General features: G+C 36.3%; 2 protein-coding genes across 5 annotated transcripts in view; both read right to left on the bottom strand.

Annotated features, from left to right (window-relative positions):
* Nucleotides 1-1,191: 1,191 nt before the first annotated feature.
* LOC310715053 (translocon-associated protein subunit delta-like) lies at nucleotides 1,192-6,269 on the bottom strand. Its single transcript, XM_083521201.1, has 6 exons — nucleotides 6,083-6,269; nucleotides 4,636-4,754; nucleotides 3,822-3,896; nucleotides 3,250-3,339; nucleotides 2,159-2,224; nucleotides 1,192-1,691 (listed from the first exon to the last, which is right to left on the bottom strand). The coding sequence occupies exons 1-6, from the start codon at nucleotides 6,126-6,128 to the stop codon at nucleotides 1,587-1,589; spliced, it is 501 nt and encodes a 166-aa protein (XP_083377327.1). The 5' UTR covers nucleotides 6,129-6,269; the 3' UTR covers nucleotides 1,192-1,586.
* A 1,190-nt stretch (nucleotides 6,270-7,459) lies between these two features.
* The window catches only part of arhgap4a (Rho GTPase activating protein 4a), a 17,825-nt gene continuing 7,655 nt past the window's right edge, over nucleotides 7,460-17,629 (bottom strand). For 2 of the 4 annotated variants that reach the window (XM_083570508.1, XM_083570509.1), the window contains exons 6-24: nucleotides 17,614-17,629; nucleotides 16,324-16,452; nucleotides 15,559-15,780; nucleotides 15,345-15,446; nucleotides 15,015-15,194; nucleotides 14,838-14,922; nucleotides 14,715-14,742; nucleotides 13,594-13,690; nucleotides 13,402-13,462; nucleotides 11,963-12,040; nucleotides 11,761-11,889; nucleotides 11,542-11,647; nucleotides 11,222-11,446; nucleotides 11,067-11,131; nucleotides 9,980-10,148; nucleotides 9,487-9,570; nucleotides 8,975-9,097; nucleotides 8,076-8,139; nucleotides 7,460-7,983 (exon numbers count right to left, since the gene is read on the bottom strand). The exon at nucleotides 17,614-17,629 is cut by the window's right edge and continues 113 nt beyond it. In XM_083570508.1, coding sequence (XP_083426634.1) covers nucleotides 7,801-7,983; nucleotides 8,076-8,139; nucleotides 8,975-9,097; nucleotides 9,487-9,570; nucleotides 9,980-10,148; nucleotides 11,067-11,131; nucleotides 11,222-11,446; nucleotides 11,542-11,647; nucleotides 11,761-11,889; nucleotides 11,963-12,040; nucleotides 13,402-13,462; nucleotides 13,594-13,690; nucleotides 14,715-14,742; nucleotides 14,838-14,922; nucleotides 15,015-15,194; nucleotides 15,345-15,446; nucleotides 15,559-15,780; nucleotides 16,324-16,452; nucleotides 17,614-17,629 — 2,146 coding nt within the window. In that variant the 3' untranslated portion in view covers nucleotides 7,460-7,800. Of the gene's footprint in view, nucleotides 7,984-8,075; nucleotides 8,140-8,974; nucleotides 9,098-9,486; nucleotides 9,571-9,979; nucleotides 10,149-11,066; nucleotides 11,132-11,221; nucleotides 11,447-11,541; nucleotides 11,648-11,760; nucleotides 11,890-11,962; nucleotides 12,041-13,401; nucleotides 13,463-13,593; nucleotides 13,694-14,714; nucleotides 14,743-14,837; nucleotides 14,923-15,014; nucleotides 15,195-15,344; nucleotides 15,447-15,558; nucleotides 15,781-16,323; nucleotides 16,453-17,613 lie in introns of all 4 variants that reach the window. The other 2 variants (XM_083570507.1, XM_083570506.1) reach the window with 1 other exon arrangement.

The raw sequence follows: 17,629 nt of genomic DNA, 5'->3' as shown, positions 1-17,629 counted from the left end.
CCTGCCTCTGAAAAGTATTCTCTTCGATTGGAGGCCACTCTGTGCAGCTGGGGACAGTTTCTCATCAACGCCTTGGGTGCTTGCATGAAAAGTAAGAACGGAAGCTTTGAGGGTGGATTTAGACTGTAGTTAATGTCAACAGTCTGCTTCACTGACTCAGGACTACAGTTTCCTTCTGATCACCAACACTGTACCCCAACATCGTATATCTGTAATAAATAGACATTCTGTGCCACCAAGCTGAGGATGGGTTCCCTCTTGAGTCTGGTTCCTCTCAAGTTTTGTTCCTTATTCCATCTCGGGGAGTTTTTCCTCACCACCGGCTCGCTCATCAGGGAGAAACTTACACTTGAAAAAATGAATATGTTCTTTATATCACCACATTATCTGTGTAAAGCTGCTTTGAGACAATGTTTATTTTTAAAAATTCTTTACAAATAAAAATGAATCCAGACATGTTCACTTTTTAATAAAGATGTAATTACTTCAGTTTTACCTCCCACAACCTCAGCAGAAGATTTGGAGAAGTTATGGATGTTAAGCTCCACATGGAAATCTACCGAGTAAAATGTAGTACTTACTAAAAAACAAACAAACAAAAAAAAAAACTACTTAGTTTAAGCACAGGGACATTACTGCATTTCGAAAATTTGTACTAACGAAACCCAGCATGCCCTAGTAGGATAATATTTCCAAATGAATTTAATTAATTCATTTTTATTTGCTGTTCTCTCTTTGGCAGGACATCATGTAAACCAGTAAAAAAAAAAAAAAAAAAAAAAAACAGCACAGAGAGGCAGTAAACAGAAGAGAATACACACTGCGCAAAAGTAGCTAAACACAGAAAAGCGCTAGCCTGCCCTCTGGTGTTTGTGCCCTTGTATTACATGAGAAAGTTGACCGAGTCAACGATTAGTTATCTAATTTATTAGGAACTCATGTACACCCTATATATTTTATGCCCTTATCTAATCAGAAAATCAGGAAGCAGAAAAAACAGTGCGTAAAATCATACAGATCCAAGTCAAGAGCTTTTTTTCTGTGTACACACTGGACAGAGAAAGTATAAAAATCCTCGAAAAATCTCAGCACCACCAAGCTGCGATTGGTGTGTCCTTAACCTGCTACTGCTCTGTTGTAACCTTTAAGTGGGCAGTAAGTATGCATGAAAAAAAAAAAAAAAGCATTAAATCATGGAAAATGTATAAAAGTTTATTTTTCCACAATATGAATGTAAAACTGTTGTTTCTGTTCATTCCAGTCAGTGCATTGTTATTGATATTACTGAACTCTGGACTCTGAGCTTGTAGGTAAAGCTTGAAGCCACACCTGAATGAAAGACAAATCCTAATCCAGTACATTATTATTATTAAATTAACATTTAAAAAGGTTTTTGCTCTGAGGCAACCTTTACCTTTTCAACACTTCAAATATGCCGAACCCAGACATTTTCTAATCCCTACTTAATCGCCATTAAATCTACCAGACATATTTACAAATCAAGTCCTAGAGTGTGTAGGAATGTAGGAACATGTAGAGGTACAGTACGGTAGTGATGATACAGTATTGCGTATTGAGATTTCTCTTCAGGCCTGAATTGTGCCCTTGGCGCTAAAAGCAAAGTAGTAGACCAAGATGCCGAGAACAGCAGCCAGGATCTCTGTAGACACCCAAGGGCCATTCCAAGCTCCCTGTGGACAGAAAGTTCAAATGAAACCGGGAATCTTGTTTCAAAAGTCGATTTTCGAAAAGACTTCACTGATTTTATATTGAAAGCAGAAAAAATGTGAAAGGTGCTTTGCTCGTTTCAAACACGAAAAAAAGAGAAAATGACTTCTTTGAGCATTTAGTTCTGAAAATGAGCAAATAAATTACTTTCAGATCAACACAACAAGCGCTATAAAAAAAACAAAAAAAAAACAACAACAAAAACGCAAAATCAATGACCATCTTAATAGCTGGCTTTAATGCTTTCTGAAACACTTTGCTTTCTGCATCTACTTGTCCAGATCATATTATATCCTTATATCGTTTTGATTTATTTCAAACCAGAGTTTTATAAAAACTATTTATATAAAACGTAATCAAACTATAGATACACAAGCTAAAGGGTGCCAATAATTCTGGAAAGCACAGTAAGCATTAGTGTTCTACTCACTCTGTGATCTACATTGACAGAGAACAGCGGCTTGATCGTGTCCACATCCTCGTTGTTTCTCTGAGCCTGAAGCACACGCATGCACACAACATTTCACATCAGTTCCACCTGCTCTGCAACTGTTCTCACACACACAGACCCTCCCCATTCACCAAACCCCAAGGTTTCAGGTCTCAACCACGGCGCTGGTAAAACATGCAACTCACAGGCTTACAGTAAGAGTTTATAGGTCAAAGGTTTAAACACTGAGATCACTAAAAAAATGCCACACTATTCACTAATAATGCCACATTTCCCAGCACCCCCCCCCCCCCCCCCCAAAAAAAAAAAAAAAGGTGAACACAACCACTATATGGACAAAAGTTGGTGGACATCCGACCATAAGACATACACTATATTTCCAAAAGTATTGGGTCACCTGGTCATAAGTATGGTATGTGATTTTTTTGAGTATTGAATCCCACATTCTTATAATTCCCTCCACTCTTCTGGGAATATGTTCCACTAGATTATGGATATTTGTGTTCATCAGCCACAAGGGTATTATGAAAGGCAGGTACTGATGTAGGTGAGGAGACCTGGGGTGCAGTCAGCGAGAAAAAAACAACTTGGAATTGTGAGGGGGGAAAAAAATCGAAATTTGGCAAACTTTTGTTTAATGTGGCGGAAACAGGCTCTATTTTTTCCCATTCTACTGCGTCTTCTGTTACCTGTCCAGAGGGCTCCAGAGTTTAGCGGCTGGTGCGTCGGTAATAATGGTCCGTGGGAAACGCAGTGCTCCGTATGCAGTTAAATGGACTAAACGAAGCATCGTGGCAAATAATTTACCTCGACGATTTTCTGCATTCAAATTACTTGAGGAATCCTTTTAGCCCTAATTCACAGATCAAGAAATTCATTCTATGTTATAACAAACTACTTCCTGTACATATTACATGAAACCCTTAAATCTAGTAATACAATTAGTAGTATCCAGTAATACACGTCATAGACGTGTAACTTCTACCAATCTCCTCTAGGAATTACCATTAAAATGGGATTACTGGGCAAAAAAACAAATATTTACAGATATTGCATAATCATTTACCAACCTTGCGTAGTGCACTGTAAGACTCCTCATCAAAGAATTTGACTTGGTACGTCCCAGAGCCGGCCTGCTTGTGAGGCAGACTCCATGACACCTATTAGAAACATAAAAATCAATAATTCATCAATTAAAACATATCCAATAAATCAATAAATCTTTACATAGTAATTATGCATATAATTTATTTTCAGTAATATATAATATATGTTCAGTAATAGAATGTAAAACTAAATGTTCCTTCCTACCGCTGAATGCTTTAAATTTTGACTTTGTAATCGACTTTGAATCCAAACCTTTGGATTATGTATTTATAGTTTGAAACTCCATTTCTCATGCTAAACTCCAGTCACTGAACCTTAATTCTTTCACCTGAAAGACTTTTTTTTTTAACCCAAGCAGGAATCTATATGCTGCATGACATCCAAGTCGGCCACCTGAAATCAACACATCACTACATGTCTAATGGCTGTGTGAGATTATTATCTTCTGGAATAAAACAAAAGCTTATGCACTCTGACATTATGTTTTATGCAGCTTTTTTTTGGAAACCCTACAGAATTCAGAAAATATACTGACCTGGTACTTCCCAACATCCTGACCCCTTGTTACTGGAAACTGTCTTCCATTGACATCAGCATACAATGCAATGCCCTGGGGACAAAAAGCAGCATGGAGAAAAAGCAAAGGAGAAAAAAAAAAAAAGAGAGAGTGAGAGAGTGTAAGAGAGACAGACAGACAGGTTTTACTATTATTGCATGGTACAGGTACACAGAAACAAAATGCAGTTTAGCATCTACCAGAAGTGCAAAAGTAGTAGCAATTGTGCAAATTGACAAGTGCAGATAAATGTGTATATGTACAATGTACAACATTGTGTATATGTATATGTACAACAAATACATATAAAAGCTGCTTTAAAGTATAAAAATGTGCTGAAGGTGATAAGAAAATACAATGAGGAGATATAAATATCCATGAAATTTATAATAGTGCAACATGTGTGCAGAATAGGTTTGTGGGACATCGAAATTTACAATAGGGAACATGTACATTGTACGTACAAATGTTATACACACTGTAAAAACCAGTGTCCTAATGGTCAGTGAGAGGTCTGAGAGGTCTTTGATCCGATCTATGATGGTGTCCTGGCTGACATCAGGGAAGAAGCACACAGCACACAGCACGGCACATATGTTCTTCATTTTAATGCAGGAAACTGTATGTACGTCGTGTATATATACTCTGGGAAAAACCTGAGCTAAAACTACTTCTTTGTAGTAGTATGACAGAAAACCAGAGACAAGAATGTCCTGTATCACACATACACCATAGGACTTCTTAAAACTAACAATGTTTACTCAGGTTATCCAAAAAAGATGATGCTGTCTACCTGCAAGCCATTCGCACAGGATAAGTTGAGCTCCACGATAAAGACGGACTCGGATGAGATGACTGCGTCGTTGGTTGTGTATGTTGATGGTGTAATGACAGGGTTCAGACAACTATCCCCTATACACAGAGCAGAGAGATATACAGGGCACACATTTTTTAATTCACAATCAGCAATCATAATAATCATCAAAGATAATTAATTTATATAGAATATATCATGTCATATCATATAATGAACAACTTCTTTTTTTCAGCCGGTCCCATTGAGAGTTGCCACTGTGGATCATCCTTCTCCATATCACTCAGTTTTCTAGATCTGTCTCTTTCAAACCAAACACCTGCAATCTTCTCTTACCACATCCATAAACCTCCTCCTTGACCTTCCTCCTTTCCTCCTGCCCCATGTCCCTCCTCCGCACATAACCAAACCATATCTATCGTGCCTCTCTGCTGTTGTCTCCAAAACGTCCTACACGTACGGCCCATTTAATAAAGTCATTTCAAATCTTGTCCATCCTTGTGAAAATCGTGGCATCTTTAATTCTGCCAGTATGATGCGTTTTAGCTTTTAAGCTTTTCTTTGTCATGTGTTTCCATCATGCATGATTTTTTCTGGTACACAGCCAAGTATGTATATACAAATAAGCACTTAATGGGTGATAAAAAAGCACAATTAAAGCAGTACTTAACGCCATATTTTGTTTTTGAGAGGTGTTTTGTCAACAGTAACAAATTTGTCAATAATGTGTTTTTTGGGATTTCTATAGAACTGCCTGGCTTCATTTCTGCTGAATGAAGTCTTCTTTGACACCACAAGCCTGGATCGTGAACTTGGTTTATTTCTTTACTTGGTATTTAAACTGTTATTGGATTTGTTGCTAGTGATAATAATCGGTCATGACACCAGCTCCAGCTCCTTTCCTGCCTCTAAAGCGATACAACACAGTACCCCTCTGCACAGTCTTAGAAACTTTCCCATTCACTCTTGCAGATAGTCTTCAAACACAAATCACTCCTGCTATCACTCTGCTCCACACACTCCACCCTGCCTGCACTCTTTTCTTCACGTCTCCAACACACTCTCCATTACTTTCCAAAGTTGATCCCAGGTATTTAAACTCATCCACCTTAACCTCCTCTACTCCACTGCCCCCCCTCTCATTCACAACCATGTACTCTAAATAACTCCTGCTGACCTTCATTCCAGTTCTCTCCAGGCTCGTCTCAACCTGCTCCCTATTCTCACCACAAATCACAATATATTTAACTGCAAAAAATAAATGCTCATAATTAAACCAATGAACCACTATGAAACATCTACAAATCTGAGAAGTCATTGAAAAATCCTATTCATTTCTGAACACATTAATGCATGTATGCATGATCAGGCAGCAGACTGGACTACAATGCATTCAATTTATATTCAAAACAATAGAAATACTCACCGCTGCACACACAAATGAAAAATGCAAAAACGAGCCAACTCTTCATGGTCGATATTATTGCAGTTCTTGTATGGAACGTATGCGACCCAAAAAAAAGCGACTCACAGCTACTAATCACATCAATGAGAGCCACATCAGCGGAGGGCGCAGGAAGATGACGGAGATGCGCTTTCCGGAAGTTGGTGCGTGAATGATAGCAGGGGTCGTGTCCGTTGTGGCGTGATTGAGTAACAACACAATGATATTTATACATAAAATCCCCAGTGTATTTATAATTATTACTACTGCTACTACTACTACTACTACTAATTATAATAATAATAATAATAATACATTAGTTAAATCATTTAGCAGAAGTCCTTGAATGTCCAGAAGTTCAAAATCCTTTTTTTTTACTTTTACAAGAAAGGACTTTGCCCAACCTACTGATCCTCTTTTATTTTATTTTATTGTATTGTGTATATATATATATATTTTTATTGTCTAAAGATCCATTGTCTTATGATGGGCCTGTCATGTCACTTCTCAAAACGCAATTATTTATACTGTTGTTAATCATATTTTGTATTCAATCATTAGGGAAGGTGGTAAAGGTTCTGAATTACTGACCGAAAGATTAGGGGCTCAAGCCCCACCATTACCAAGCTGCCACCCTTGGGGCCCCTAAATAAGGCCCTTAACTGTCTGTGCTCCAGAGACACTTCATCAGGTCTGATCCCAGCTTTCTAACATCACTGGGATTTGCAAAGTAAGAATTTGACGGTGCTGTAATGTACATGTGACAAGCATGAAGCATTTTCTCTTTACCTTTCTTTTTTTTTTTCTCTCGTAAAATGTTCCCCACACTGCTACTTTTTTGAATGGGGAGCTGTTGTTCATTTACATATTAACGTATCCGTACATTTGATTCAGCAGGTCCAATTTGTACGCATCTGTTCACATAAAATCATGTACAATTATTTCTTCTTCATCTAATTCTTCAAGGTTCATTTAAATTGTTATAGTGCTTTTAAACATGCACATTGTTTCAAAACAGATTCACAGAGATAAAGGTTATAAAGTTTATAAGTTTAGTGCCTACAAGTTAACCCTAATGAGCAAGTCAGTAGTGACAGTGGCAAGAAAAAAGTCCCCAAGATGTTATGATGAAGAAACCTTAAAAGGAACCAGACACAAAAGGGAATCCATCCTCATCTGGGGTTCCCCGAATATCCATTAATTAGAATTCTTGTGTGTTTTCCGACCTTTACTGTTCATACAAAATGTGAGAATGAAAAATATTAAGTGGATTAATGCACTTAATACATTAAGTTAACAACTTTTTTATGATCTAATGACACTAAAATAAAATATAAAAAAATGCGAACAAGTTTACCATACAGAGTATAGAAATCTTTTATTCCAAAACACCAAACAACTAGACTGCAGATCTGGAAAATAAATAGCTGAAGAAAATAAATTACTACTGAAGCTGATTTAGATTTAGGTCACTAAAGATTTGATGAAGAATATTATAAATAAGGAAGTCACAACAGTTCTTTGTGGAACATGATCGTAGGATAGTTTGGCCAAACTTATCCACTACATTTATCAAAGAACTGGAAAAAAATAAATATTATGAGGAACTAAACAGAACCATGTTATTATGTCTTTACAGGAACACATATATAAGTTCTCAGTTTCTGTGTTTACAAAAAGGCATTCGCTCTCAGTGGGTCTCAGTTCATTTGTTCGGCTGTTTTAATGCTGCCTTTCCCTTTTTGCGGTGCCAATCCTTTTTTGTTAATGTTTTTCGGGGAGGCAGAGGAATGGGATGGAACAGAAGATGAAGAGATATGATCCTTGTGTTGCTGGCGAATCAGAAGCTCCTTGAAGACAGAGTCCATGTTCGAACACACCTCCTGCAAGAGCACAACATTCTCACTGTGATCCTTCAAGCAAAAAATGCTCGGTGAATCAGCAAATGAACAGAATCAGAAAAACATTTCCAAACCTTGTCCAACACTACTTTGACTTCGTCTCTTTCACTGTCTGGTGGAATCCTTCTCATCGGGAGACTGGAAAAGGGTCAGAATGTCAGACAAATGTTTTGGGTGTAACCAAGGGGTGAGAAGAAATGCACAGCATGGATATACATGTGTTTGTTACAGTATGTGTAACTGTTTTTTAGTATAATTTTTTACTTGAGTGCATTTTGACCTTTTTGCTTGTGATTTGTAGACATTCATACAGCTAATGGGCATTAGTAAAGTCAGGTACTGATGTAGGTGGGGAGGCCTGGGATGCAGTCTTATGCAGCCTGGGATGCAGAACTATCCAATTCATTTCAAAGTGTTTAAGAAATTTCAGATCAGAACTCTGTAACTGGCCACTAAAAATCTTCCAACCCATGTAAAATCGTATGTATAATTTTATGGAGCTCGCTTTGAGCATTGTCACGCTAGAACAGGTTTGGGTCTTCTAGATTGTGTGACTTTTGTGGTAACATTTTAAGGAAAGGGCTGAAAAAAAATTTGTTGATATAATGTATTTAATGCTACTCCAGCCCATAGGTAACCTTCAGGATAAAGGATGTGTAAAGGAACATGTAAGGAGCATCTAAATATCTAATATATATATATATATATAGATATAGATATAGATAGATAGTGTTAATTCAAGATAACCTGTATCAATTCGAAACATATACACCTAAGTACTTGAGTAATTGTTTCACTAAATGAATGTACTTCGGTTTCTAGTCTTGTTTCAAGTCATGTACCCAATGACTGCATTTTAAAATTCCTTAAAGTTGATCTACTTATATTTTTTCCATCACTGTCTAACAGCAGATCAGACAACATTTAATGAAATCTATAAATGACAACATCGGAAAGTGTGTTGATCGCATACTCAGATTTCCGCAAAGCCCTTGGAGAAGTGCTTGGCAGTTGCACTACAGGTAACTGTAAGGAAATTTTCCCCGCAAGTGCTTGACTGGAACTGAGTCCTGACTTCTCACTTAACAATCTGATCCTGGGAAATGAACATGAAGCAGAGGCATCAAACAAAGACATCCTTCGTCTATTCTTGATTTTCAAACTGTAATTGTTGTTAACGCATGGAGATAAACAATAAAGTTTAAACAGCATAAGCAAAGGGTGTAGACAGCAGTGATACACAACTGTAGATTTTTGAGTCTAATGAGCAAACTGGAGATGACAGTAGAAACGACGGAAGGGCCTGAGTTGACATAAGATACTTAATAGCAGGATTATAAATCATTGCTGTATACAGGTACAGTTGAAGTATTACCATTACATATATGATTTCTGAATTATATACTGTAGAACCCACACCCATAAGATAGAAGTTAGACTATTGTAAAGGATTTTTCTTGTCTTTTCTACACATTTCTGAAGTACCGTGTTTGTGTGATGCCAGTTTGCTGTTCCTCTGCCTGACTTCCACTGTTGTGCCTTTCATTGTGCTCCTGCCATCCTTCAATGCTGCAGGACATGTAAAACAAGGACACAAACGGACAGATTAGCTTAATGATACATAATGGTTTATCTCTCTCTCTCTCTCTTCTCTCTTCCTCTCTCTCTCTCTCTCTCTCTCTCTCTCTCTCTCTCTCTCTCTCTCTCTCTCTATATATATATATATATATATATATATATATATATATATATATATATATATATATATATATATATATAGTGTTTTTTACACACACAATCACACACACACACACACACATATATATATATATATATATATATATATATATATATATATATATATATATATATATATATATATATATATATAGGCAATACGTCTTTAAGACTACAAAACAAATCCTGTCACCATAACTACCATGTGTTTAGCAGAAAATTATAATCTCCTGTGACTCACCTTGGCACACTGATATATTTATTTGGGATGAGCCCCTTTGAACCGTCAACTTCTCCTCTCCACCAATCAGAAGAGGCTCTGCTGTAAAGGCGGACACGTCTACCCTGTTTGAAAGACAGCTCAGCTGTGGAGCGAGCCGTGTAGTCGAACAAGGCCACTCCTTCTAGTTCTGCGAAGTTGATTTTAAAGAACTGTTTAAAAATCTTAATAGGTTCATATTTTAAAAAGAAAAAAAGGTTTTTTTTGATTAAAAACATGATAGTTACTGAATGCTAAATTCTCTTTGGTCAGAAGATGTTGATTTATTTATATAAAGTAATAAATATTTGACACTAAATGTAGCACAATTGTTCTGATATATTCTTGTTTCTATAATAACATCTTGCATGTGAATTTGTGAAATTTGCTCTGCATATGTGTATTATAAAATATAGACAAATAGATAGATAGCGTTCCGGAACCAGCATGCCAGAAAAAGAACAAATCACCACATTAGATCTGCTGAGTTGTACTGAAGTGCTAAAGTGTGATGAAGTGGAACTGAAACTGTACTTGCTGCGGCTGACTTCAGTGCAGACTTTCAAGACATTTTCCAATATATAAGATGTCAAAACATTTATTATATTTACATCTTTTTGTCTACCTGTCATGCTTCTATCCATCACAGGACCATTGAACATTATCCTTAACTGCTTAGTTGTATAATTAATATAATACAAATGATTCTACGTATATCCTGATAAGCTCATCCGACAGATGCCGTGAATGTAAATCGATCGCGTGAGCCGAAAGAAAGCCGTATGTGCTACATGCTACATTTTGTTACTTGGAAAAAACTGGTGCTATATGTTTAAAGCAACCTGCATGTTCTTTACCCACAATACAAAAAAATGGGAAGTGAATTGTGCCCAAATTGGTTTACGAACAAATCAAGGGCAAAATGAACCACAAAAGCATCACAACCTCAAAAATAATGCAGATGGTTCTTGATTTAAAAAGATTATGTGATAATTTTAAACATTTGGTGTATGGTGTAAGAATTGCTTGATAAAGTGGATTTGAACTGTGCAAGAAAAAAAAAGCTTACCATCTTTGGCTTCTTTGTTAGGAGACATGTCTGGTTCCATTTCTGACTCCTCTGCAATAGCCTCACTAGACACACACACAAACACAACATTTACTCTCATATGTTTTGATATATGTGTTTTTGTACATATAGTAATGTTTATGTGTGCGTCTCACATATCATCTGGTTCTAGGGTCATACACGTCTCATAGATAGATCCTTGTAGTTCATTCTGGCTGGGGAAAATACTCTCATGATGGATAATGATTGTTTTGACGAGAGCATTGATCTGCTGGAGAGTAACGGGGTCTGTGTCTTCAGGTCCTCTGATCAAACTGGGTCCGAAACACACGGCCAAGTTGTAGGGTTGCATCATGTTTTCATCACTGTACTGGGAGACACTACAGAGAAAGAGAGAAAGAGAGAAACTCAGAGTTCTGGATGACGTTGTATGTATTTCACGGTTGTCAGAACAAACTTGTGGTTTATTACTCACTGGTGGAGAAATGCAAACAGGTATCGCATCACCACGATTACTGGAGAACGGTAGGAAAGAATAACTGACTTTAACTGTGCGACTTTCACTGAGTCATCTTCTAGTCCTGAAAATGAAAGTTAAAAAGTGACAATTAGAATAAATTCTGTGTTTAATTCAAAGTATTCTTTCAGAACATATCTATTTTAAATGCCGTATTTCAGAATTTCATTCCCTTACGTCCGCACTCCATTAGTTGATCGAAGCTGTCTTTAGGAAACAAAGGATTATCCATTCCTCTGAAATACAGCTTTAGCACACCAGCCACTGAATCCAAGTCAAAATTTTCCTCAGCCAGAGGGTCATCTCCTACATATCAAAAACATTAGCATTATTAACGGACCACAACATACAAAAATCTGAGCAAATAAAACACAAATACCTTTCTCAAACAAGTCTCTGAGCCGATTGACCTCAAGCTGAGAGCCCGAGATTCGAAAGATGCCCTCATGGTGCAGGCCTTGTGAAAATAAGGTGGGTGGCACACAAATAAAAGCAAAATCTGTTAGTTTTGTAGGAACAAAACATTCAATTAATTATTCATATTGTGCTCAGGATTTGTCTTTCAAAAAAAAAAAAAGAAGAGCGAAGCAAGAAGTGAAATAAGTTCTTTGGTTAAGAGCATCAAATATTGTCATGGGTCTTGCCAAAAGAAACAAAGAAAAACAATATCATACATGTATGTGGAGAATTTGCAAAGATTTCTTGGCACCAAGCAAACCCAAAATCTTCCCCATAAATAATGTTGCAAGATAAAAACAAAAACCTGTAAAAATACCAAATATTTTCTTATAACGAATCTTTTCACTATGACTACAGCTTTTTCCTTTTGGTGCAGAAAGTAAGGAGTGCCCCTTGTGGGCATTTATGAATGTCTGGGATTGAGTTTGCAATCTACCACTAGTAGATTTTACAGACTTAATGTTGCTAGTGTTTCTCATACTCAATAGCGTACAGCATAAGGATAATGAACAATACTTCTCTGTATCAACAAACTGAGCTACTATCATCTTCAAACAACTAAACTGGAGCATTATATATAAAACACAGTCTCCATTACTTTAGAAGAAAACCACCATGTCCTCCATTTAGCCATAAAGTTAAATATGTGACCTTACAGTTTCCTATCATTCGTTCAATTAAAATACATTACATTAAAGATTTACATCACTGTGGTGGAAAATAAGTATTCTTTTTTTTATTGTAGTTGCATTGGAAAAAATTTATTTTATACCTTAAAAAGTACCTTGGACAACTGATTGATCTCTTAACTAAAGTGAGTTATTGAGACTACAATGCTACAATGCAATTTAAGTGGTCACTTCCCTTTTTATTTGTGTAACCTATTCTTAGAAAAAGATCTTTTGCATATTACTTCTCTGCAGCATCTATTTTGAATGTTAACATACTGGCAACAAGCCTAATCTGCATATCAAAGTAACCTATTATCACTTAAAGACTCTGTATGGTAAAGCACATGCATGGTAATTCTCGAACATAATGCTTTTTACGATGTCTAACATAATGCTCTTTGAATAAGACTGATACGTATTTAAATTGTTTTTCTTCACTTCATGCGTATTTGTGCAGTTTCATGACGATGCACTGAGGAAACGTCTCATTTCTGCAAATACAAACTTGCAAATCATTGGGTTGTTTTTAAACTGTGTCTGTATTCACTGCAGCCTAAAGAATTTACAGCCTAAAAACTATTAATGATTTGAAAAGACACATTTCTTTTTCCAGATATCTTTGCTGTACTGAATTTCTTCACATGCACTCATTTTGCACAGCACTGAAAATTCAGAAAAGATCGACTACCATGAAGGTTGATGTATCTGATGCAGCTCTCTACCACCAAAGGAATTGGTTCTCCGGATGCCTGCAGATGAGAACCCGAGCTTTACAAATGATACGACTCTCTAGACGGAGAACATTAATGGACAACGGATGCAACCGTTTTTCTCAGTTTTATTGCATTTATATGTATCTACAGCCAGAGAGACAGAATACCTGGATGTAAGAAACCATGTCTTGAGAAAAAGCCTTCTCGGTGATCTGAGTGCCATGCTGAGTCTTCCTCTGACGGACAGACCTCCTGGAACGCATTCTGCTGGCGAGAAATGTAACTGTGATTAAAAAGAGACTGCGGAGGAGTGGAAAAATCAATGACATTTTACAAAGGCTGCAGTCACACCACAAAGTTCTGGTTTAATAGGCAATGAGTCAGTTACATTTTCATGTCATGGTGAATATTTACACAGAACTAACAATGATTCTATTTTGAATTACAAATAAATGTTTGGTTCACTGGACAATTGAAAAGGAACAGCCCGATTAATAGCGAATTCATACAGGTATTTAGCTGCATTGCAATGCATAAAATTGTGCAGCTACAGGTCAAGAACTTCTGTTTTATTACACAGCCAACATAAGAATAGAGAAAGAAAATCTAGCTTTTAAGGTTTAGATAAAGAATTTAGCTTTTAAGGTTGATTTACACACAACAGTCTTTTGTTTCGAGTGTTTACACTGAATGGTGTTGAAAACAAAAAACACCCACTGGGTAGAAATACTGCAAAAGGCAAGAATTGTATGCGGATGGTTTAGTGACATTAATAACCACACTTTATAACCATGATCAACAAAAAAACACCTCAGAACACACAGCTATGTTCGGTTGTCCAGTTTTGATGAACCTATCTTCACTGTAGTCTCAGATTCCTGGTTCCTGATTTCAGATTCTCCAATATATTATTCTGTTGTGGTAACCAAAATTCCTTCAAACTAGGCATTGCTTTCTGCAATGTATTTCTGCTCACCAGTGAGTGATTATTTAAGCTACTGTTGAGTAAACCAGTCAGACGATTCTCCTCTGACCGCTAAAGTACAGGTTCAAGTTCAAATTACACACTGAATGTAATTTAACTTTCATTAAATAATAAAAACAAATTAAAAAGAAAAACATTAAGGGGTTTAATAGTTACGTTTTCAACCATTAAAATTGTTTACCTACACTATGTAGGCTTCATTGGTCATTATTAACCTTTATTTGGAGTACTACCTTTGCTAGTATAAAAAATGCTGTGAATATTTCACTACAAAATTCAAGTAGAAGCATCTTGTTTCCTTACCTGTGATGATGACCATCCACAGTCCCAGCTGATTATGACCCCACATAAAAAATATATACATTTTAATATACATATTAGATCAATGTATATTTTAAGATTTACATACTCAAGCAGATATTTTACCTTTTTGTATTGCGACTTTGAGTAGATCATGCTTTGCCTGTAGTTTTAATATTAATAAGCCATTAATGAGATGGTCCTTAAATTTCTGTAATTCAAAAAAGTAAATATATAGAGTTACAAAAATTCTAAAAAAAACTGGGGCTATAGAATCAGAACTTACTTTGTAAAATGCTATACCGTAGAGTACGAGTTTTCTGACTCTTGCAAATTGGATCGGCGCCTCGCTTGATTGAGCTTGTTCGTCGATGTTTCGAAGAGGTTCTCTAAAGATTGACTGGCGCTATGTTCAGACTGGAAGATATCCTCGCTGATGCACTCCAGCAGTGCGGAATGAGAAAGACATAGCATTTTGCTCAACTGTTTGGGAATAATAATAGAAAATGTGTGGGTTTACCAGATCTTGTATGTGAAACTGTAGCTAATAAATACATTAGTAATCACTGATGTCTCTTATAATAATATGGCTGATTTCGTAACTTGTGTCAGTTTTGGGGTTTATGAAACTACCTCTTGATTATCTGCAGTAACAGTGTTGAGTCTGGTCTGCAGCTGGTGGAATCGGGTATCAAGCTCACTTTTCACCTCAGAATCAGCGCTCACTTCACACACCTGTGGCGAAATGGATTCGAAATGTACTTATTATATATCAGTGCACACACACACACACACACACACACACACACACACACACACACACACACACACACACACACACACACACCTGATCTCCCTCATGAGGCTGGTACTGAAATCGAAGTGGCATGCAAAAAGCCACTTCATGAGCTTGTATCAGTGTGTCTCTGTCCTGGTTCTGATCCAGACCACAAAGTGCGTTGCCCAACTGGTGCAATCCAGAACCCAGGTTCTGGTGGACCTGCGTGCGGCTGGACAGGTAAAACTGAAGCACTTGGTTCCAGGACTGATGAAAACCTAAATCGCTAAACTAAAAGAATATGTAGAATATTAGAGAACAAGTGAAAGCTGCCTTATAAAAGCTTCTAATTCAGGATCAGTAAACCATAACAAGTAGATTTACAGAAATCCGGATGTACATTTTAATCCCTAATGAGAAAAGCAGAGGAAACAATAGCAAAGATTAATTCCTGGCATAACAGGAGGAAGAAATGTTAAGAGGAACCAGGCTTGAAACAGAAGTCTTTTAGGTGACACCAGATAGTGAGATTGGAAATGATTACAGAATGCATTTATAGATAGTGTGGAGAAACAGTTAGTGTGTTGAAATGATAACTAGCATGAATCTATCCTGAGTAAGAGAACTTGACTGAGTCTGTATGACTACTGCAGCGGTTCTTAGCTACAAGAATCCAGAATCCTAGTGAGGTTATTGACTGAATTAAGGAATAGATATAAAAAATTATTCATGTCTTACATTTGCATAAAATATGCATATACATATACATCGAAAGCTGCTTGACTTTTACAAGCAGTACTAGTTAAGCCACAAAGAGCAAACCATGACACTCACGTCAATCAGTGCAGAGAGATCTTGTAGGTAATATTTGTGCATGGAAGAATTTGCCGCTTCCAGGTTAAACAGATAGTCGTTGCGTGCTTTGTTACACTTTTGCTGAGTCTCCTGTACTTTACACTGCCTCTGCACACACAAAGACAAAGTTCATAATCAACCTGCAGTGGCACAAGGCACAAACCCCTCTCCCACGCAAACCCTCAGACACAAACCACACACATCTTGCATACTTTCATTAAAAAAAAAGAAAGAAGCACAAGCATGCCCCACATCACACACATCAGAAACATCACACAGGTACAAAAGAATGAAAAATAAACAAAATAAATGCATACACAAAGATGCATATTGCGTTGTGATTTCCTATTTGTAAAATTTTGCCTTTACAATGTGAACTTGCTGTCACGCATAAACCCACACGACGACAACAAAAAGTATTCATCCCCCCACTCTCTTACTCAATGTGAATTGTCTTTTTGCAGGAATTACAGGTTCGAGGTGTCTCAAATGTGTCTCTACGGGAATTATTTTTTTATTATTATTATTATTATTCAAATTAACCAAATTAGAGCAGCAAATTTCACGTGACATGGTTTCACGTGACATGGAAAGTCGTTCCTCTTTCTTTCCTTATTTTTATTATTATGTTACATATATATATATATATATATATATATATATATATATATATATATATAAATATATATATATATATATATATATATATATATATATATATATATATATATGAATCGTTATTTTTTTATTTTTTTTATTTTCATTATTCTTCAATAATATTTCTATGTTTTAAAAAAAAATTTTTAAATTTTTTTTTTATCCGTAGCTGTACAAAATCTGTAGAAAGTCCCTAAGCAAGCTGTTACTATAGAAACAATAACATATCAGAACAAGTGCACTGGTAATGTATTGGTATTCTGTTAGAAAAAGAAAATGAATCAACACCTGACCAATCAGAATCGAGAATTGCAGACCACTGTGATATCAGTTTTAGAGTATATATTCCCCCCTACATTTAACCTTAAATTATATATGATGAAAAATATAAAGAATCAGGCACCAGGAGATGCACAAGTCAGTTTAATCTTATTATCTATACTGATGCAAACAATCAAAGACTCAAAGTGTAAAACAATCCAGAAAGTATACCCACTCAGAATTACTTCTTAAACATGGTTTTGTACTCTTTAATACTAACATACTTTAATACTCTTTTAACCTGTCTCCTTAATACAACTTTGGTTTAAATAGAAAGAACATGAAACTTACTTTTTCGATGAGTCTT

The sequence above is a fragment of the Silurus aristotelis genome, assembly GCF_946808225.1.
Source record: "Silurus aristotelis genome assembly, chromosome: 19".
NCBI lineage: Eukaryota > Metazoa > Chordata > Actinopteri > Siluriformes > Siluridae > Silurus > Silurus aristotelis.
The sequence above is the reverse complement of the archived record's forward strand: the minus strand, read 5'-3'. Positions and strand labels throughout refer to the sequence as shown.

Excerpts from the sequence above, each read along its gene's own strand:
- LOC310715053 (XM_083521201.1), bottom strand. The coding sequence starts at position 6,128 with ATGAAGAGTTGGCTCGTTTTTGCATTTTTCATTTGTGTGTGCAGCG. Across the intron at positions 4,755-6,082 it reads TTTCATTTGTGTGTGCAGCG|GGGATAGTTGTCTGAACCCT; the intron begins GTGAGTATTTCT and ends CTCTGTGTATAG. Across the intron at positions 2,225-3,249 it reads CTTACAGTGCACTACGCAAG|GCTCAGAGAAACAACGAGGA; the intron begins GTTGGTAAATGA and ends CGTGTGCTTCAG.